This window comes from Benincasa hispida, chromosome 6, assembly GCF_009727055.1.
Source record: "Benincasa hispida cultivar B227 chromosome 6, ASM972705v1, whole genome shotgun sequence".
In the NCBI taxonomy this organism is placed as follows: domain Eukaryota; kingdom Viridiplantae; phylum Streptophyta; class Magnoliopsida; order Cucurbitales; family Cucurbitaceae; genus Benincasa; species Benincasa hispida.
Window position 1 is genome coordinate 11180026 of NC_052354.1, and position 22826 is coordinate 11202851.

Here is a 22826-nt window from a genome sequence, read left to right on the forward strand (position 1 = left end):
AGTATAGATAGTATTTTCCATCCATCCACCATTAAAAGTAATTTCCAACACTTCATTTTCCAACCTCCATATTCCTTTCCCTCCTAATCACTTTCCCTCCCTGCTTCCTCCAACTCACACACAAATCACATCAAAGTCTTTGAGTTTAATTTGAACCAACTTTAGTGTATATGGATTGGATTGGATTGAGAAAACTTTTGGGACCAATTCGAAAATTCGGATTGGTCTGATTGACTATCCAAATGACCCGAATAGAGTCTCCAACCCAATCCTTAAAATTCGAGTTAAGTTAGGTTGTCGGGTTATTTATTTTTTCTTTTCTTTTTTTATTACTTTTTTTATTACCTTATAATACTTAAATTTGTGTACAACACATATTAATAATTAAAATTTCATAAAACTCAAAGGTTAAATATCAAAATCCAAGATACTATCATAAACTTCAAACAAACATCCTATATATATATATAATATATATATATTATATTATATATATATATATATATATTAGAAATTTGGGTCGGGTTAAGTCAACCCGGATTTTTAAAAGTGTAACCCGAGCTGAACTCAACCCAATCCGAAATTATAATTAACCCAACTCAACTCTTACAATTTGGATTGGGTAGTCTGGGTTGTTGAGTCATTTGAACACTCTTACTTTCTACCAACATTTTGTAATATTTTAATTCTAATTTAGGAAAAATATCAACCTATCAACTTTAAGCATTTTATCAATTTAAACCCTTAACTCTTGTAACTATATTAATTTATATCATCTATTATTTTTCGTTCAGGAAAACCTGAAGTAAAACTTATAATCATGTGAATTAAACCCCTAAACTTTTATAAACGAATCACACTCTTAGACATAATTTCTTTTTAAAATTGTCCATGCATTTACTCTAAACCTTCGTAACTGAATCATTTTTAGAGTTTAAATTGATACAAACTCAAAATTTAATGGTATAAATTGATATTTCTCCTAATATTTATTTATACATTTAAAATATCTAAATGTTGAAAAAGAATCTTATTACGAAGATAAGTGAACAACATCTTCATTAGTATGAAGCAAAACTCGGACGCTTATATATACTTCAAAGTAGACAATATCATGTCAATATAAAAGATCGATCATCTCTAACACAATATTGTAAAAAATATTCCCTACCTGCCCAAATCATCTGGTGGTCAAAAGAGAAGGAAAAAAGAAAGTATAAATAGAAGACAAAAGGAGCAAGAAAAAAGCATCGATCCTACGAGCAACATCAAACACAAAAATGACGAAGAATTTGAAATTCAATAATGGGTTGGTTGTGTTAGTTTTTACCTTCATTTTGCTGCTTTATTGTGCACAAGGCCGTCCATTGCAGCGCATTGATGAGCTTGTTGAGCTTTGGGGAATGAAGCACTCCGGTCCAAGTGCCTCCGGGGATGGCCATTGATTCTTAGTCACCATATAATAAACATTGGCTTCGTTGCCAAATGCCTTAAATTGGTCATACGACTGATACTTAGATACATTATCGACGATGTCTATTCTATATGTAATGCTTATATATAGAATATAAGTTTAAATCTCATTTTCGTCTTATGTTCTATTTTGATTCTTGAACTTTTGAAATGTCTATTTTAGTCTTTGAACTTAAAAACAATCAGCTTTGTCAATGTTTATCCGTTCATTTGACATGAAATTATGCTCGTACTAACATGTTTGTATACGTATTCAAAGCTACGTTATTAATTTATTTATATTAAATTAAAAGTAAGGATCAAAATAGTTTTTTTTTCTTAAGATCAAAGTATAAAATAATAAGAACGATTGATGAATGTTGATGCTTCTTGGAATTCTAAGAAGCAGTGTGGTAGCATGGGCATGGGTGGTGTGTGACTCCCTTGGATCTCGAATCTTTGTTGGATTCTGAAAGTTTGCCTAGGAGTGGTTGGTCAAGTTGTTAGAAGCTCAAGTGATCATTGAGGGCCTTCATCATCTCGTCCCTCCTTACCCTCTCTTCTTTTCTATTGTGGCTCTTGGGATGTGGTTAATTTGGTAAATAACTACTCATCGAATTTTATTGAAGTGAAGAATGTAGTTGATGAGATCAATATGCTGACAAGGCATTTGGGAATTGTCTCTTTCTCTTGCTGCCCTCATGTTCGAAATCAGACTGCTCATAATAATGCTGATTTTTCTAATTCTTTTGGTTCTTTTTATCTCTCCAATTTGGAAGATGTGAGGAGATATTGAAATTCTCGTATAGTTACTCCCTATTCTCAATAATGAGACCTACATGCATTATTGATTGTATATTTCATTGTCAAGTCCATCTTTGAGCTAAAGGTCCTTCAAATAAGACTTATTTACATCATTGCATACTTCATTTTCAAGTTTGGCCTACAAATTTAAGTCTTTGTTCTTATTATTGAAGAAATTATGTATAACTTTTGAATATTACTATCCTACCCCTAGTCGCTATAGCTTGCAAAGCTTTATTCCATTTATAACGCTTTAAAGAGCATCATTTTTATTACCTTTTTGCTTTTTCCACTTTCATATTGGAACTCTATCAAACCTTTTTTTACCTGTCTTGCTTCAAATCATTAATATCACTGAGAATCATAAGGCTATAGATATTAGCCATTGATAATCATCACATTATTTTTAAGAACATTAAAAATTGTTTTAGATTCACTGACCTTTCAGTTAAATCAGAAGGAATCATTAAGCATATTTAATAACAAACCAACAAACTTGACAGCTAGGCTTTACTTGGTAACAATTATCAATACAAATTACAAAGCTTGTAGATCTGAACATTTCACATTTAGAACATCAAGGCATTTTTCTTTTGCAGAAATGAAGTCTTGGAATTGACACATTCAGAATTCCTTTTGTTCATATTGGTTTTACTGTCTATGATAGGATGGGACATTCACGAGCGCATTAGTACTCTTGATATCGACAAACGATATGCATACAACATTAACAAGCATAAGTATCTTTGATTTCAACCGACGATGTGCAAACAACAACATATATCATTATGCAAGAACTCTAAGAAAACTAGCAGTCCTCCCCATAAAAACATGGTTAGGACTTTGGCAATAAACAAAACAAAACATATCTTGACTCCTAAATCTACTCCCACATATTCCCCAATTTACTAACTGAAAGCATTGATATATGTTCTATTTCTTGTCAATAAGAGTTGGGGTTACCAGTATAGTTGTATCGAGCTCGAATGTTGTGATGGTTATATCTCGGATCTCCATAATCAACAGCCTTGATGACCATAGCTTCACGACGTCCATCTTGCTCTTGAACTGCACCGAACACAATTTCATTTGTCTCACAACTCTTCTCGTAGTAGGTCGTCGGACCTGCTGAATATTGCCGATGGTGGTATTGCTGCTGCTGTTGATGATGATGTTGTATATGCTGCGGTTGATGATGATGCTGTATTTGCTGTGGTTGCTGCTGTTGATGGAATTCACCATCCCACCCACTAAAGTAGCTCCTGTTCGGCTTGAACTGGTGAGATCGATCGAGGTCTTGTGTCATAAATGGATAGGTTTTTTTTATTGTGGGAGTTTTTGTTTCGATGGATGGTGGCTCGTCTTCATCTGGAATCACAAAACTTTCTTGCAAGGGCCAAGCATTTGGATGTCTGTTAACTGGTTGAAACTGCTGATGAATCTGGTTATTAAGAGGCTTCCTTCGAAATCCAGTCAACAATCCCCCAAAGATATCGGCCATAGATGAGCCGCTGTTGACGAAAAGCCTCCCGAGAGAACCAAAGAAGCCTTCCTCCAGTTTCTCTGGCTCATCTTCACTTGGAATCAAGGAGGGCCTCACTGACTTCAGAGGAGGTCTTTGGTATGGGGCAACTGGTGTAGCTTTCATCATTTGCTGACTTCTCACATCCTGATCCTACCACCCAAAAAGGAAAAAGAAGAATAAGTTTTGAATATGACATGAGGCTTTGAGAGTCCATTTCATTTTCAGCCAACTAAAGATCAAATAAAATTTTCATTTTGTTAACACAACCAAGTGGTCTCTAATAAAATTGCATCTTCATCTCAAATGACCTCTTTTAATACAAAATATATAAGCACTCAATTTTCCTAGGATACAAGAGATTACAAAGACAAACGAAAAGGCAGTAGAAGCTATTGTAAGATAATGGAAACCAGAGTCCAATCAAGACCCACACGTATCCGCTTGGCAGAACCGAGATGTTCATAGCAATGTAGATATATCTGAGACAACATAATTACTTGTTTGGTAAAAAAATTGTAAAAGGCTACCTTCTGTGAAGAAAACATCGCTTGCAACCTACGTTGGAGCAAAGCAAGCAGGTAACCAAAAAGACCCGCAGCAACCAGCAATACTACCCCTGCAGATAGAGATTGTGCACTTCATGTCACCAATAAGAATAAACAGCAGAGATGAAGAGTTTATTTTCTAAGAATGACAAATGAAAATGGCAGGGATGGTAGGCTTTTCATTCTACCTAAGTTGAGACTATCAGCATATTGGGTATTGCAGTCGTCGTAGTTGAGTTCAATCTCTCGAATTGCCTTGTTTCCTCTGTCTATAACCAAAAGAGAGCAGCTACTTCCCACATAAACGACATCGAAATCATTTGAGAACTTAGCATCTTCACTTGGACCATCAATATGACCACTCCCTTGGTTCCATCTACCACCAGCAATAGTTGTAACCCCTGTAGTTAATAAAGATTAGCTCGCACATACCGGAGTTTTTACCCTATGGTAATCGACACGGCTAGAAGTCCCATTTGCTTAGAGTCTTAGATTTTGTAACCGTTAAGATTTAGGAAACATTCGTAATCAAGATGTGCTGAATTTTTAGAGCAGAATATACAAGGAAATGAAGACAAGTAGTTAACAATTTGGATCCTGCTGCAAAAATCAAATTGAAAATTGAATTTTGGGTGCTTGGAGAGGGAATTTCTAAAATATTTGTCAAATTACCTGTGTCACTAATCTTTCTGATAGCCATATTCATTGTATCTGCAATGTATATATTTCCCCTTTCATCTAAAGTAAGTCCTTTTGGATGGTTCATTCTCGCTTCTCTCGGATGACCATCGACATGTCCAGAGTATCCTTCTGCTGATCCCGAAACCAGCTTAGGCCTGCTAACTACAAATATCCATAACATAAGATTACAGCAACTTCACTAGAAAGCACATGCATTGCACAGCCAGACCCTTTCATGAAACAACCCACTAAATTTTATTCAGATAGTGAATATTGAATGCCACATCTCTTGGCAAATGGCTTTACAGAAGCTGGTGCTCTTTCTTCAGTGATTTCAGGAATGAGTTAAATGTTTATTTCTGGATAAAATATTAAGAAGCACTTTAACCATACAAAACTTGGAAGGAGTCTTCCTAAGGAAACTCAAAAGCATCTCATTTAGATACACAAGCTTTCACAACAGAAGTACTTAATAAGCTCAAGGGATTTGGCACAGAAATATATCAATGAAAGAAATAAAGGTCCAAAACTGCTACCATTTAAAAAGTTCTATGAGATAGAACTAACAAAAGTACATTATACTCCAAAAAGTGGAGCCTTCTTCAAAACGAAAGTAAAATGCTCTGTAAGTAAAGTTAATCCAGAGCTCAAGAAAGAGTGGAAAATTAGCACTCCTGCAGAAAGTTAACTAAGAAACCAAACTTCAATTTCAAACTTGCAATCAGGAATAGCAAGAAACAAAAAATTAAACAGCTCAATCTTCATCATGTGGCAAAGAAAAATGCATGAAAATATAATGTTAAGCCTTAAAGTTGCTTACATCGAGACAATGGCATTGAGATCTTATAGATGTTACTGTTTTCCGCATCTAAGATCAGAAGCTCCCCACTAGGCGACATCTCAACTGAATACGGATCGATTCCCAACTTACTGCCATCAAACACAGTCTCAACTGTATATCCACTCTCGAATTTCATCATCGAACGGCTAGAAACAGCTGAGAAGATTGAGGAGAAAACCCAGTTTAGAAATTACATACAACTTCATTTCCCTAAGCAAAAATGAAAGAATGCAAAGCAGCTAAAGAAGATCCATACCAGTTTTGGCGCTGGATTTCATCGACCACAACTTCTTCACAAGAGAAGAAACCACATTCGAAAGAACCCCTCGAACAATTTCTGTTAAAAAAAAAAAAAAGGAAATGCCGTATTTAAAGGAGGGAAAATTGCAAAAATCATAAGATTAAGAACATGGGTCTTTCTCATTCTTGTTCCTTTTCTTCTTCACTATCATCATCATCATCATCATCATCATTATCATTATCCTATATACTTACTTGCAGGAGGCGTGGCTGAAGCAGAAGAAACCCCACCAAAAAGAAGAAGAAAAACAAGAGCAAAAGCGACCCAAATCCTCGCCATTGTCGAAAATGAGGAAGATTGAGAAGCAAAACCCTCAAAAACTTAAGGGGTTGAAGCTACACATTTTGAGGAAGCACTTGAGTAGAGACCCAAAAATAAAGTTGACCGCTTTTCACCTCTACATATCAACCATGTGGTACCCTTTTTCTCAGAAGGAATGACAGTGAAAGAGACAAAGAAGGTTTAGTGGTTTTAGAAGATGCAATTGACGAAAGAGAGCTGTCCAAAGAGTGAAAAAAAGTAAAGTAAAGCCAAAACGAAAGCTGAAAGAGCAGGAGAAGAGGCAAAGGGATATCGCTAATTGTAATTGCTATGGTACAGTGGAGTAGCGAGAAAGATCCGAATCACATTCCCTGCTTTTAGTGTTAACACATCAAAATAACTTCATTTATTTCAACTTTAAGATTTTGGACTTAATTAATAACAATAATATTTGGGTGATTTCTTTTTTTCTTTTTCTATCTATCCGACTCGCTTACACACACTTCTACTAATCTTAGGTAACAATTTAAATTCTACACTAGAGAATTTAGTGAATTGAACTTCTAATCTCGAAGTTGATGGTATATGTTTTATGCCAATTGAGCTATGCTCATTTTAAAAGTAACGGTTAAATATCGTTGTCCATTTTCGCTGTAGTTTTCTTTTTAAATTTAATAAATTTGAAGATGGAGATTTGAACCTTGACTAATGTTTGGATATAATCTTTTAAAAAAATAATTGTTAGTTAAGTTACTTTAGTCCTTAAACTTTGAAGTTTGAGTTTATTTGGTCCGTAACCTTTGAAATGTGTCAAATTGGTTTCTCAATCTTAAAATATCTAATAGATCCTTGAATATTTAATTGTAACCGGTGGATTTATGACATATTTAAAATTCTTTAAAAATAATTCATCGATTAGATATGAATATGAATTTGAATTTGATATTTAATAAAACTCTTTTTTCTTTTTTTGTCTAGTTAATTCAGGAAATTTTAAAATTATTGAAATAGGTCCAGAACTTTTTAGATAAAATTTAAAAATTAACGATTATTGGATATAAAATTGAAAGTTCAAAATCAATTAAATAGATACTAGACAAAACTTCTAATTCAAATGTTTAATATAGGACTAATAAAATTGTGTGATCAAATGTAATAAATAATAATAAAGTCTAAGAACCTGTAGTAATTTAACTGATATAGTTTTTATACTATCAACCTCGAAATCATATATTCTATTCTCATATCCCACATATTATCAAAGTAATAATAAAAATAAATAAATAAATAAGAAGCTGTAGTAACAAAATAACATTTTAATTTAGTAAATGTGAAAACTTACCATTTTTACTTATTAATAAAAAAATAATATAATAACCTTTTATGTTCACAAAATATAATTTGAATATTATTTTTAGAATAGAGAATTTTACATTTTTGTCATTGTATTTGGTTCACAAAACATCTCACAAGAGTCATCTTTGTGGAAAAGAAAATTGTATGTTTTAAAACATCTCAAAGCACATAATATTCATACTTAAAATAAAATGTATGAAAAATATGAATTTTATTTTCCATTCTAATGGGAAAAATTAATAATTTATAAAAAAAAAATAAATAAGAAACTACATGAATTTACCCTTATAGCCAAAGGGAAAAGACTGTAAGGAATCAAATTCCCTATGCTTTTGTCCCAAAACTTCAAAACCAAGTTTGTGAAAAACATCAAAGCTTCAATTGAGTAGTCATTTGAAGCTTTAATGTACTCTTTATTGCCAAAGTTTTCAAAATTATGGAGATTCAACATCTCCAAAGGATCCAATAAAAATACTGATCAAATCGATTCAAAATATTTAAGATTAACGATATGTAATTGTGATGGGTTGAAATATAAATTCGAATAAACTTCTGGATTCAAATAAATTAAAACTCCGTAGGTAGATTAGTTCATAAATTATTTTAGAGTTTGTTTTAATTTAATTGATCAAACTAGGTATGGTTATTTTGTTTGGTAAAATATGTCGAGTTTGAGATTGGGCTACTAATTTAATTTCGATTTACAATTTAAAAAAATGGTGAAATAAATTAAATCATGTGCTTTTAAAAAAATAATAACAATGTTGAATTTCTTTATCTTATTTCTAAGGAGAAAGTTTTGACAATGAATGTAATTGATTCAAGAAGAAGAAAATTTACTACTAGTCTTTTAATCTTTGACTTATTGATGGAACAATAAATTATTCAAATATTTAATTCACCTAAAAGTTTTAGGATAATTTGCATAATATCATTTTGGAAACATAATTTGAAATAATTAAATTATATTTTATGTGAAATTCTTTTCACACTCAAATTCCTCCATTAATTAAAATCCCTAATCCCATTTTTTACCTGAAAAAATTAATGTTTGAAAAAAAAAAAAAACAATTATATAGTCTAAAACCAAACAAGCATTTGCATATGGTTTTTTAGCCCTAACTTAAATAAATGGTTCAAACAACTCAATCCAAAATATGGTATAATTCAAATATTTTTAAGAAGTTCTTAAAAGTTATTTTTTTTTAGTTTTCAAAATTTGGATTAGTTTTTTAAAACCATCGATCAAAAGTAGATACAAAAGAAAAAATTTGAAAGTAGAAATAAGTGTCTATAAACTTAATTTTAAAAAATAAAAAACAAAAAATTAAACGAGACCTTAATTAAATCTTAAAAACCTCCCAACTTAGGACATATAGATTCTTCTAAGAGCCCATTTGTTTTATAGTTTTTGTCATTGAATTTCAAATAGACATTTAAAATCTTTGTTTTTTTCACAAAGCTTCACTTTGTAAAGCCCAGAATATTAGAATTTTTATATCCGGAGATGAATAGTAAAATTATAACTGGATTAATTAATAAATTAATATTAGTTTATTATTGTTATTGTTATTTTAGTTACTTAATAAACATAATTACATTATTAATAAATATTTTGTGTTATTTTAATTATTTAATATAAAAAGTTTATTATTAGTTATTAATATTCTAATTAATGTATATTTATTTTATTTAATTAAATCACTAAATAATTTCTTAATTAATAATATTCATTTTTTTCAATTGATTAAATAATTAATTTATATAATAATATATTAAATAATGCTAAACTTATGACTATACTACTCGTTCTCTCACATTTAATTAAGTAATTATTTAATTATGTCTATCCAAACGTAGACATCATCTGCAGTCCAACGTGTCAAAATGAGTTTAACTCAACAATAATTGATTTGCATTTCTTTTTTTAAAATCAAGACTTCGATTTTGTATACTCATAATTGTTGTACTAAAAAAATCCCTAATCGGATTAACAAGTATCTAAAACTGGATTTTTAGTATTGTTTGTTTTTTTTAATGGCCACCTTTGGTTTCTTCTCCCTCAGCAAATCACGTGCTTTTTTATTTGATAATTCAGATCTCAATTATTATGTGTGGAATAATCATAATAACAAATAGGCCTATCATCTTTCTCTCTCTCAGGAATGTTTTCTTTGAAATCTCTTAATTAATCTTTATAAAGTTTCATGTGTCAATATTAAGGTTTTTTTTAACCAAAGTATGCATTTATATATATATTTCCTTATGGCCCATCCATTTGCTTATTGGGTTTGGTGAAGACATGATCCATTGCTCTAAAAACCCATCAAACTTTATGATATATTTATTTCAAAACTTTTTTTTAAATAATTTTAAAAATTCATGACATTAACGAAATTATGTTTATGTCGATTATTGATTCATTCAAAATCAATTTCATAAATTGAATAATTTTGTTTAAATAGATACTTTTAAATAGTCGAAATATAGTTCGGGTTATAATTATGTCGAGGAAATTGAATTATTGATCTTCGGAATTATAATAAATGTTTTATCCACTAGGTATAAAATGAAAACAAATTTTTTGTAATGAGCTAGTAATCAAAATTTGATACAAATAATTCAACACTTTTCCTTTCATAATTTTGTTATTCTATTACTCAAATAATAAAATTTGTCATTGATTGAGTTTTTAATTCTACCCTAAAACTTCAAACACTTTTTGTTAAAAGAATCTTGGAAAGAAAAAAAACATGCGGTAACATTATGTTTCAAATTTACTTCTAAATTACTGGTCATTTTGGATTGATTTGAGAAAAAAGTGTTTTTTAAAAAACTTATTTTTATTTAAACTCTTTTGATGAAAACTATTTAAAATACCCTTCAAATATTATTTTGAGTGGTTGTCAAACGCTCCAATTTTTTTTTTTCAAAATAACTTATTAAAATTGAATACTTAAAAACATATTCCAATTAAACATACAACATTGTGAATTCTAATTTGGCTCCTAAGTGAAATTGCAATTTTCGCCTTAAACTATACATGAGTTTCAGGGTCGACTTCAAGTATACAAAATTTTAAGAGCAGTTGTAAATATAGAAATTAGGCCTAAAATATTAGCAGATATAGTATAATGTAAAAGAATTTACAAGTATAGCAAAATTTAGATCCAGAGAATCTTTAATGATAGACGTTGCTATAGTTACAATTCTTTAAAGATGTTGCTATGCAGTTAATTATTAGCCCTAAAAATGCAATTTTGAAAGGATAAAAAAGTTGTAAAGATAAAAGAAATAAAAGTTATGTTTTAGGCCCAAAAACTATAACTTAGTTAGGGCCGACAAGAGATATAACAAAATTTAATGTTTCATTTGAAAAAATGATAAAAATGTTTTAAAATTAAAAAAAAAATAGCAAAACAAATTTATATAATAGAAAATACTAATTAGTAAATGACAAAACTAAACTAAAACAACAAAATTAAGTACAAACGAGAATGCAAAGATATACGACTTAAAAAACGAGAATGCAAAGATATACGACTTAAAAAACAACTCGAATTTCACAAATGCACTCAATATCATTTCCGAAGCAAAAATTAAAAAACACCCAATATGATCTTTAACGCTCCCAACAACTCAAATTTCACAAATACACTCAATATCTAAACATTTCAGAAGCAAAAATTAAAAATCACCCAATATGGTCTTTAACGCTCCCAGCTGCCAATAGAACACGTGTATGCAAAGGAAGATCTTGGGGTCATTAGAAACTTATGGTTATGGTTGCCTACAACGATGGACTTCCTCCAAGGTGAGAAAGAGCAAAGGTAATTGTACCAGTAAAGTTGTTGTTGGCAATTGAGTAGACGATGTGACTATTGAAAATATGATTGCATTTAACATCAAACTTCGCTTCATTCCATATGACCATTTTGCTCATAGGATCTTCAAACTTTAAACCCTGTCAATCCCAGAACGTCATTGTTGAAAGTGATGTTCAAAGTAGAAACAAAAGTAGGAACCATGTGTATGAGCAAAAAAAGGTAGGCGACCTGGTGAGGGTGGTCGTCAAAAACTAGCCAAGACGATGAAATTCAAGAAAGGGTTACTAAACCAACGTGAAGAAAATGAAGAATATGAGATTTAGAGTTTTTTTGTTATCTTATTTTAACAACAACAACAATAATATTAATAATAAATTGAACAATATATATATCACCCATACATGCTTCATTTAAAATTTAATTCTCATTTATATGTTTCTTTTTAAGTACAACAAATCATTTTTATGTGTTTTTATATGAAAAATTGAAAACATCGGAAATATGAAAAAAAAAATAATTTGATAATAATATATATAAAATAATGAAAAAATATTTAGACACAATTGAATTTATAACAAACATTTAAATAATTTGAAAGTTATTTAGATAAAATCAAATTTGATAATAAAAAATAAATTCAAATATAAATTGTAGAGAAAAATCAGGAAGTTTTTGTTTATTGTGATTAATTCGATAAGTAGTTAAGATAAAATCTAATTAGATAGTAAAATAAAATTCAAATATAATTTAAGAGAGAAAAATCCGGAAGGGAGCTCGTTTATTAACAATTACACTCTATTTATCATTCTATTTTCATTTAAACTTCAACAATTACACTGTATTATAACTCTATCAACCACAAAACCACGAAAGAAACAAACTCGTTGTAGAGGCATAACAAACAGCGAGATTGCAAAAGTGAATATTTATTTATTTGTCAAAAAGACAATGACTAATAATATAATAAGATGATAATGAACAAAAGGTGATTAAAAAAATACAAAAAATGATAAAATTTAAATGAAATATACAATTTGTTAGATGATAATATGTATAAAATATAAATTAAAGTCCTAATTGGGATAAAAAAAATTAATCCGAATTTAAAATAATAAAAAAATGTAAAATCTAAAGATATATTGTAAATCAAAATGGTGATAAATAAATTAAAGATGGATTAGTTCTAAATATTTTTGAAAAATGGTTAAATCAAATCAAAACAGATAACTAATTTAAATTAATTAGGAGAGAAAAATAAGGAAGAGAGTGATCAATTCGTAAAGTAGTTATCAAAATCTAATTTGAATATTAAAAATAAATTTAAATTCCAAGAGAGGACGCTCAATTTTAGTTTTGAAATTGGATCTGTTAGATTATAATATGATTAATTTGGTTATTAATCAAACTTTCTAATTACATTGTATTTATATCTTGACTATTCATCTAGCTCTTACACTGTATTATCTTGGTTATTAATAAAACTCTACACTTACATTGTATTTAATATTTTGAACATACGAACTATGTAAGGGCAAGTCAGATATTATCAAAATGCTAGCTAAAATAGTAACTAAATATGAAATATGTACAATTGAATCTAATAGCATGTACAAAACAATTTAAACCTTCAAAAAATTTGAAAAAAATATCCGCTTAATTTATCAAGAATATGTATAAAATAATGAAAAACAATCCAAACATTTGAATAAATTTAAATTTTGATTAGATAAGTAAAATTTGGTAATATATGAATATTTAAAATATAAATTTGGTAGAAAAGTCTGGATAATTAATTCAACTAAGATTAATTCGAAAGGTGGTTAAACAAAATCTAAATTAATAAGAAAATCACATTGAAAAATTAACAACATTACTAAAATTAGTATCGACGGTTATTGTGAGGAAGGTGATTATTTTTAGTTTTTCAAATGAATGGATTGGAGAGGAGGTAGAGAATTAAGGCATCAACAATTACTCTGTATACAGAACCCCACCCCTCATTGTTATGATTCTACACTTATCATACAATCCATATATATATATTTATATGAGGACAAATTTGAAAAGATAAAGAAAGAAAAGTAATGTTTTAGGCCCAAAAACTATAACTTAGTCATCCATCATTGTGTTTCACATTGAGCCCTAGGGCCCACACATTTAATTATGATTGCAAATGGCACAAATTAGTGAATACAAAAACTACACTCACAACTTGGGAATTTTTTAAACATAATAAACCATACCAACCTCAAGAGTAGAAGCATAAGGAATGCTCAAAGCATAAGATGGCCCCCTTGAATTTTTCCTCAAGAAATCATATCCATAATTAATCACAAGCTTCTTCATCCAACCTGATCCTTTCTTTGCTTTCACATATGAATGTCCCATTATGAATGCTATTCCTGCCTCCCTTGCCTCCATCAACTCTTGCAACTCTCCCCTCGTATCGATGTCCATTTTCGGACTCTCGGGAAGAACGAATCTTACTCTTTTCCTCAACTGCTCCGACTTTATTATCTCTGAAGTTCCAATGATTGGCGAAGCATACGTTTCGTTTTCACACATATGTATACCATCTAGTTGGGTTGATGAAGTGCCAATCACTGTCATTCTTTCATTGTCGTCCAAGTCCTCGTGTCTAAAATCGTTGCATTCTGTTCTCTCGGACCGTATGAATTCTGCAATGCTGCAAGCAAGATCTTTCTCAAACTCCAAGTCGTCCTTGTGCATGTCACGGTAGCCATACCGTGCAATGCAACGGTAGAGTCGATACTCCTTTGGCCCAACTCTTCCAACTAAAAACCTTTCCTCAGGCCTCACATGAGGCACTGTGACAGATTTGATGCAGAGGAAGACTAGAATTTGGTGAAAGGCTGGAAGGTTGGTGACAAAATGAGAGAAAATGGCAGGGATCCCCGAAACGAGTTCGGTATGTACAAGGCCGATCCCTCGGACTCGAACGATCCCAATTTTGGGTCCTATGCTGAGGAGCCAGTTGATAGGGACTTTGTTTTCAACATCAGCCTCATATTTCTTCACAGTGCCATAGTGCCAAACATACATAACCACAAGGAAGGTCAGTGAAAGAGCAATAGGAACCCAAGCCCCTTCAAAGAACTTAATAAGAGAAGCAGAAAAGTAGAGAGCTTCTATGGAGCCAAAGAAGAGTATGAAGGCTATGGCCAGCAACACGCTTTTACGCCAACATAATACAATGACGAGTGACATTAAACACGTTGAGACGAGCATAACGGTAATGACCGCCAACCCTGTATGATAAACAAATAGATCGAGTGTGTCCTTGAGTCTGAGAAATAGTTAGAAAAGCAGAAACACAACAGTAGAAAAACATTTATGAACAAATACCTGCCGCATTTCCTAGACGTTTTGTGTCTCTAAACCCAATGGTAACAGCCAAACATAATATCATTAGTATCCAATTGATCAGCGGAATGTAAATCTGGCCATGTATTTTCGAAGACGTATGAATGATCTTTACCCTCGGAAAACAACCCAAAGCAGAACATTGTTTGATGATCGAAAATGTGCCGGTGATGATCGCTTGACTACCCACCACTGCTGCAAGTATTGCTATTGCAAGAACTGGCCATCTTACCTTCTCTGCAACAAAACATAGGCAAGACTTAACATTACTTCATACAGGTCTAATTTGATTCTCCAAAAGAAAAAGTTAGTAATGAACCAACCTACCAGGAACAGAAACATAGAATCCAATTCGATAATCATTGTCGAGATTGTGGTGCTTGGATAGATAAGCAGCTTGTCCCATATATGCAAGAACTAAGGACGGATAAACCGCAAAAGTGAAAGCAAGCTGCAGCATTGTGACTTACTGTTACGAAAACATTCGAGAAAATGGCAAACATTGTTTTTACATTCAGATTGCATTCGCTAAAAGTTGTGCTTTGTTTTGCTTCAGTTTAATACCTTGATAGAAAACTGTGAGAAGTGCCCAAGATCAGCAAACATAGCTTCTGAGCCTAAAAATGAAGAAAAAAAAAAAGGCATATCAGAAACAAAGAAAACACATGGATGGAATTGATTGCGGTTGGAATTAACGTCTTTGCACCTGTTATACACAAAAGGATTCCGCCCAATGCCATCCAACCTTGCCTTTTGGTTTTTTTCAAGAATTTATACATGTAGTATGGGGAGAGTGCTTTGTAAACCAGGGGATTCCAATAGAAGATATTGTACAAACCAATTGCACTGATGCATAGAAGCCATACAATTACAACAGGAGCAAACAGGAACCCGACCTGATTCGTTCCATAATGTTGCAATGCGAATAAGAATACCAATATACCACATGCTAGAGGGACTTCGATATCTGCAAGAGAGTATAACATTCTTCCAAATTAAACACCAGTTAATCGAAAGTATATATATATGTTGCTACAACAAAACAGGAGAGAGCAAAATCACATGGTAATGAGAATAGGAGCTTTATTCAGAGTTACTGCCAAATAGTATAACAAAAGTAAGAGACTAGCAACTCTACCAAACCACTTTACAAATTTGATCATCTTATTTAAGATCATTCCACAAATTGACTTCCTAACATTTAAGAGAAGGTGCCTTGATACTTTTCAGTTTTCTCCTTCCATTGTATTGACCACAGAGAGGCAACCTATTCAGAAACTTATGTTACACCATATGCAAGATATTGCAAGCTAGAATTTTAACATCATAACAAAAAAATATGGCAAGCTCGGTGCCGACTTCCCTTCGATTAAGAGAACTAAGAAGTACTTCTTAAAGAAACCTTCCCACATCGAAAAACCAGATTAAAAAAGACGACCATAATCGTTTGGGTTAGGTTTGAAACAAAAATGAAAACATGAAAACTGAACCAACCAAGATAAATACATATATTAAAATTTGGGTGTCTTATTAAAATTCTAGGTCGGTGTAGATAGCGCTGAATTGAGATAATGCCAAAGTGAGCTTAGCTCAATGGTAATTGGCATGACGTGTCCTTCCTCCCTAGAGGTTGTAGGTTCAATCATCCATCCAGCAATTTTTGTAACTAAAAAAATTTGTGTCCAGCCTCACTTTGCAGCCCAGCAGCATCCTTTGTTTCACTGTTCCCTAGGCCCAGCCCAATCTGCCATGCTTGGATTAGCCAAACGGCAAACTGCTGAACCGAACAAACTGAACCGTCATTTGAGTGGTTCAGCTGTTAACTCATAAACAGTTCAGTTTTCTTATTTTTCTATATAATTGGCAGTTCGGTTTCAGTTTGACACCCAAACCGAACCGAACTGAACCAATTATAAACCTACTTCCTACAGACCTTGTATAAACATGTTATTTCACATTGTCATGTATATATATATATATGTATGTACACAATTACACACAGTAGATGAAGAATTGCAAAACTCATGGATGACCAAAAAGAAAAAAAAAAATGGAAACATACACTGGTGATGTTCCTTAGCCATGGATAACTCAAGCCCAGAAACAGCTGAAAAAACTGCAACATATGAACAGAAAACCCCAAATCAGTCAAACAAAACTCTATAATAAACATTCTTAAACCCCAAAAAGAAATAACTCTAAACCAAAAAAATAGCCACCTGAGATTGCTGGTGTGAGAACACCATCTCCAATAACCATACAAGTCCCAATCAAAGCAAGAACAAGCAACATTTTTTGCAGAACTTTACATTTCTCCAAAGTTAATTTCAAACAAGAACTAAAACTAAAATTAGTAGTGTTTTCAGTTTGAGGCCTATCAATTGTATATGCAGAAAGTTCTTCATCAGCTAGTTGGTGATTTGGGAGAGAGCTCAACCGAGCATGGCGACAGAGCAATGAATACAGAGCAAAAGTTCCTCCTTCACCATTATCATCAGCCCTAAGAACTATAAACACATATTTAAGTAAAGGAATAAGTGTCAAAGTCCAAAATACAAAGCAAAGAACCCCATAAACCTCCTCATTAGTCTCAGAATGCTGAAGATTCTCAGCAAAAGTGCTTTTGTATACATACAAAGGAGAAGTGCTTAAATCCCCATAAACAACCCCTAAACTCTGATAAGCTAAAGTGAAGATTGTCCTCCATGAATCTCTCTGCAACAACAGAAAAACCCAAAAAGATTAGATTTTTTAGAGATCCATCCGTTGAAATAACAAATAAAATTACCTTTCCAGGATGACCCCAGAACAAGCTTGTATCCATTGAGGCTAATTCAGAAGAAAAAAGGTATAAATTTGAAGAAAAGGAAGCTTTTTTTTCAATTGCATGGAGGAATATTGCAAGAGAGAATGCAGATAAAGCAAAGAACAATGAACAATACAGAGAATGATCAGCTCTTTTGGGGTTTTATAGGAGAAGAAGAGAAGAGGGAGTGGGTTTTTGGAGTCAATTTCTTCTCAAAATGGGACATTATTATTTGTTAATTGTTCATGTTTGATGACATGATATACATAGAGAGAAAAAAAAAGGAATGATTTTTGAGATTGATGAAAGTGAGAAACGTGGGTGGCTGTGTCAGCTAACATACAATGTGATTGAAAATTTAAAATTCCTTTGCAATGAAAGCAATGGAACAATGAAATGAAAAGTTTAAGGATTTTCTGTCCACTCAGTGTGTTCGAGACAAAAAAAAAGAAAAAAAAAAGTGAAATTGTGAAGTCTTGAACCTACGGTTTAAATAGTTTAAAAGAACTATAAAATTGATATATTTTTAGTCATAGATCACAAATTCTTTGGACCAGACAAGGAGAATGAAATTAATAACTTCCAACTATTTGGGTCAAATACCTCTTAATTCTAATTATTTATTTGCTAACTAGGTTACACCTATTTTTTTATAGTCCAATAAAGTAGGTTCAATTATTTATAAACTCTAACTAAATATAGACGTTAGAAAGATTCGAACCGGCGATTTTTTAGTAACTAACACAATATATGTCAGTTGAGTTATGTTCGTTTTTTACTAACACATATTTTTTTAAATGATAAGTATTACTTTGAATGAAAGTAGTATTGTTTGTAATTTGCAATAACTAACCTAAAAATGGAAATTTTTAAACATGGTGGAATCTTTATATTGTTAGAACAAATTGGTTATAAAAGTAAAACGTGGTCACGTGTTCGATACCATGTTATCAATTGTAAAACATTGTCATGTTGTTTCAAAAGTAGGATAGAAATACATTGGATAACCCTTTCTTTTATTTGTTACCTATTGTTTTGAACTTACTCAAAGGTTCTAATTTTTCTTTTTATTATAAAGATTAAATTTAAAAGTATATTGGCTCTATAGAAATTTATGTGTAACGTGTGGTGACGAAAGAAAGCGAACAACTAGATAAGATAAAGTAGAACATGCGGCATTTCTTTGTTTTTGAACCAAAAATCAAATACTTTTTACCTAGTTGTCACTTGATTTTGACTACTAAAGATATTATCCAAACTAAATTAAATAAAATTATTATTGAAAATAATAAAAACTTAAATGTGATTACAGATACAATTAACAAAAACTTAAACGTGATTACAGATACAATTAAGTTGATTTCTCTTTCAAACACATATAGAGAAGGAAAAATATGTCAACTTTAATCGATTGACCATTTAATAGAAAAGGAGACCGAATAGCAAAATTTAATAATTCTAAAGAATTGACGAACACATAATTGGTTATTAGAACAGATTTAAAAAATGAATAACGATCAAAGTATTGTAAAATTAAATAATTGATTCATGATATTAGTCAAGACGAAGTATCTACCTCGAACACCTCGAATATTATTTAAAAGAAGAAAAAGAGATTGGAAAAATGGAGTGAAGTGTCAAAACACTATTAGAGTGTCATGGAAAATTATGAGAAGCACATGTGACGTTTAATAAATTATGGGGGTGGGAATGGGGTCCCACAATACACATTTTTTGGTACCATGGCATCGCACATTGGCCATTGGTAATCCCTATTCCCCAACCGTGTGTGCTTTTTTTTTTTTTTTTTAATATAACAATTCGAGAATAGAAGAGTTTGTCAATTATCGTACGAAATTTAATCTGACCCGTGTATTTATTGTTATGATTGTATTTTTTATTATTATTATTATTTTTTTTTTACGAAAGAATGAAAATTCAACATGTGACTTTAAAGTTGATATTATAAATTTAGGAAAAATACCTTTTTAGTGTCTAACTTTTTGGTTTAGTATCTATTTCGTCATTAAGTTTCAAAACGTTACACTTTTAATACTTAAGTTTTGACTTTAGTCTCAATTTTATCTATTCAAAGAATTACACTTTTAGTTCTTAATTTTGGATTTTGAATTTTGAATTTTGTTTCAATTAGGTCCCTAGATTTCAAGATTTACTTTTAATCTTGATTTTTCATCAAATAATCACTTTCGATTTTGTTGTTAATATCTATTAATTAATTTAAAATAATTATGAAACAAAATTTTAAAATTAATTTTAATAGTGATGGGAATAATAGTGACACTTAATTAATTATACATTCTTTTAAATTAATCAATAGGCATTATCATTGAAAAAATGAGTATTTAGTGAAAATTGAGGTCAAAACTTAAAAGGGTAAATTGAAATAAAATTTAAATCTCAAGAGTAAAATCGTAATATTTTAAAACTTATACAATAAACAGAAATTAAATTGAAAATTTAAGAACAATATTCTGGAACATAAAGGCTAAATGAAAACTAAACTCAAAACTTAGGGACCAAAAAGTTATATTTTTTTCCAATAAATTTCATGACAGTTGATTTATTCTCATTTTGGCTCAAGTTAATTCTTTTCTTACACCTTTGATAATATATGAATAAAAATTATAAAATACGATATAACTATCAATATGAGTATGATTCAATGGTAATTGATATATATTTCATATGTGATGGAAGATGCTTTTCGTATGAACTAATGTGTACTAAAAAAAAAAAGGAGAGAGAAGACTAAATTATTCCATAAATCTTTCTCTATGTTTATAATAATATAATTGATAAAACATCAATTACTTTTGTTTTTTTAAGAGAAAATATCAATTACTATATCTCAAAAATTAAATTAAAATAAACACCCTATATTTTAAATTTTAACTTTTTGTCTTTGTCTTTGTCTTTTTTTTTTTTTTTTTTTTTTTTTTGTTTTGCATTAGAGTAGTTGTAGGTTTGTAGTATATGTGTTTTTTTTTTTTGTATACCTAATTCTATATCTTTGGTAATGATTCATACACCCATTAATTCAAATCTTGTTCATGTAACAGTAGAGAGCAATATAATTATATGAATTAACATAATTATATTAAATTGCTATGTGGTCAAAAATTCAACAAATGGAGCCATGGAATAGCACTTTTAATATGAAGTGATGTTAAAACTAGGTCAATTATTCCACAAAAGATATAGATAAAACAAAAATAAATAAATAAATAAATAACTTTGTAGATATTTATATGTTTATGCATAAAAATAATTATAATTAATAAAAAAAATCAAAACATCTCTTAAATAACTTATAATTTATCAAAATAATTTTTAATTATTGATATTTTATCTTTATACATATACACATAATATTGTTTATTTATTTATTACTATTTTGACAAAACACACTATTTTTATTAAGAAGAATATCTATTTTTATATTGCATCAATATATAGAATCATTTCGGCAAAATGAGTTTGACTTAATGATATTGACATGACTTCTATCCCTTAGGACCGGAAGTTCATTTCTCCATCCATAGTTGTTGTACTCAAAGAATATATATATATATATATATATATACATACACATACATATATGTGTGCACGCATACAAAATAACAAAACTCAATCTTCTTTGATAGTGATTGAAATTTATCAATGTCTATAAGTGATAAAAATTGATAGAAGTCTACCATTGATACTATCAGTGATGAAAACTGATACAAGTCTATCACTAAAAGACGCAGGTAGAAATCATCAGTGTCTATCAGTGATAGAAATTGATAAAAGTCTATCAATGATACTATAGTGATAGAAACTGATACAAGTCTATCACTGATAGACACCGATAGAAATGTCTATCAATGTCTTTTTTTCTTTTTTTACTATTTCTATAAATAATTTGACATTTTCTCAAATTGTGAAAATTTCTTTATATATAATCATTCGATTGGTATTTATTAAGTAGTATTTTTCTTTTCTTTTTTTTCTTTTCTTTTTTTTTTTTTTGTTTGGAAAACTTAAAGAATCATAAATTTTAACTTGAGAGCCTCAAAGATGGAATATTATATATATATATAGATAAGAGGGAATAATTAATTATGGAGGAAAAACGAATTTATTACATATGAATTTTTAGTTGACATTACTAATATATATATTTTTTAAATTAAAAGAACTTATAATTCGTGCGATAAGTTTTTAATTATATGAAAAGTCATGATATACAACAATAGCTTGTTGCTCAATGTAATTTTAAGAAATACTCATTACAATTATATAATTAGGGTGAAATGCTAGTATCGACTATTAATAATATTATTAATACGTTTTATTAATTTTCATAAAGGTTATAATCACAAGAGTCCATTATTAAAATTACAGTAAATAATATTCGTTATAGTCATTACAATATATTTTTTAAATTTCTTAATATTTTTTTTTTTACAAAATTTTGAGTCATATGACATTAAATAAAATAAACATTACTCTTTCTTTCCATAACACCATAACTATGTCTCCAACATGTTGGTTAGCTTTTGTATTTTGAGAAAGTGAAATCAATTATGAGTATAAAATTATATAATCTCATAATGTTTATACAAAACTAATATTTATCGGTAATGTCGTATGGTATACATTTATTGTTCGTGCAAGTTTATATTACTCTACCACTCACGGTAGTAAATTATAGATTTAAATAGTACTTTGGTCATTGTACTTCTAGTTTTTGTTCATTTTGGTCCCTATACTTTTAAAATGTTCATTTTTTATCATTGTACATTTAAAAAATGATCATTTTGGTCCATTCATATTCACTTTTACTTTATATTTAAGATATCAAGTCACGTTTTTAAAGTTTAAGGACCAAAATGAATCATAGTTGAAAGTACAAGGACTAAAATGAACATTCTGAAAGTATATGAACCAAAATGAACCAAAGTTGAAAGTATAAAAATCGAAATGAACATTTTAAAACTACATGGACTAGGGGTGATCATTGAAACTGCTAAAACCGAA

General features: G+C 30.2%; 2 protein-coding genes across 4 annotated transcripts; both read right to left on the reverse strand.

Annotated features, from left to right (window-relative positions):
* Nucleotides 1-2841: 2841 nt before the first annotated feature.
* On the reverse strand, nucleotides 2842-6721 carry LOC120080336. Its single transcript, XM_039034979.1, has 7 exons — nucleotides 6344-6721; nucleotides 6105-6185; nucleotides 5828-6004; nucleotides 4999-5169; nucleotides 4515-4727; nucleotides 4309-4397; nucleotides 2842-3931 (listed from the first exon to the last, which is right to left on the reverse strand). The coding sequence occupies exons 1-7, from the start codon at nucleotides 6426-6428 to the stop codon at nucleotides 3200-3202; spliced, it is 1548 nt and encodes a 515-aa protein (XP_038890907.1). The 5' UTR covers nucleotides 6429-6721; the 3' UTR covers nucleotides 2842-3199.
* Nucleotides 6722-11408: 4687 nt separating this feature from the next.
* LOC120079363 (potassium transporter 8-like) lies at nucleotides 11409-18144 on the reverse strand. 3 transcript variants are annotated; one of them, XM_039033524.1, is made up of 9 exons: nucleotides 17766-18144; nucleotides 17197-17692; nucleotides 17040-17093; nucleotides 15684-15944; nucleotides 15542-15594; nucleotides 15305-15428; nucleotides 14960-15214; nucleotides 13841-14862; nucleotides 11409-11730 (listed from the first exon to the last, which is right to left on the reverse strand). In XM_039033524.1, exons 1-9 carry the CDS (start codon nucleotides 17799-17801, stop codon nucleotides 11557-11559), a joined length of 2475 nt encoding a protein of 824 aa, XP_038889452.1. In that variant the 5' UTR covers nucleotides 17802-18144; the 3' UTR covers nucleotides 11409-11556. The 3 variants fall into 3 exon arrangements, with proteins under 3 accessions (XP_038889452.1, XP_038889454.1, XP_038889453.1); XM_039033526.1 differs by lacking the exon at nucleotides 17766-18144 and having other exon boundaries at nucleotides 11417-11730; nucleotides 17197-17484; nucleotides 17613-17692; XM_039033525.1 differs by lacking the exon at nucleotides 11409-11730 and having other exon boundaries at nucleotides 13666-14862; nucleotides 17766-17801.
* Nucleotides 18145-22826: the final 4682 nt, after the last annotated feature.

Bases quoted from the DNA above. Each gene is read 5' to 3' on its own strand.
- LOC120079363 (XM_039033524.1), bottom strand. From the start codon at position 17,801: ATGGATACAAGCTTGTTCTGGGGTCATCCTGGAAAG. The intron at 17,094-17,196 runs GTGGCTATTTTT...CATATGTTGCAG, and splicing joins TCTCACACCAGCAATCTCAG to TTTTTTCAGCTGTTTCTGGG. The intron at 11,731-13,840 runs GTTGGTATGGTT...TGGGATTGACAG, and splicing joins CTTATGCTTCTACTCTTGAG to GGTTTAAAGTTTGAAGATCC.
- LOC120080336 (XM_039034979.1), bottom strand. From the start codon at position 6,428: ATGGCGAGGATTTGGGTCGCTTTTGCTCTTGTTTTTCTTCTTCTTTTT. The intron at 4,398-4,514 runs GTAGAATGAAAA...CTCTATCTGCAG, and splicing joins TGCTGATAGTCTCAACTTAG to GGGTAGTATTGCTGGTTGCT. The intron at 3,932-4,308 runs GTAGCCTTTTAC...TTTGGGTGGTAG, and splicing joins CGATGTTTTCTTCACAGAAG to GATCAGGATGTGAGAAGTCA.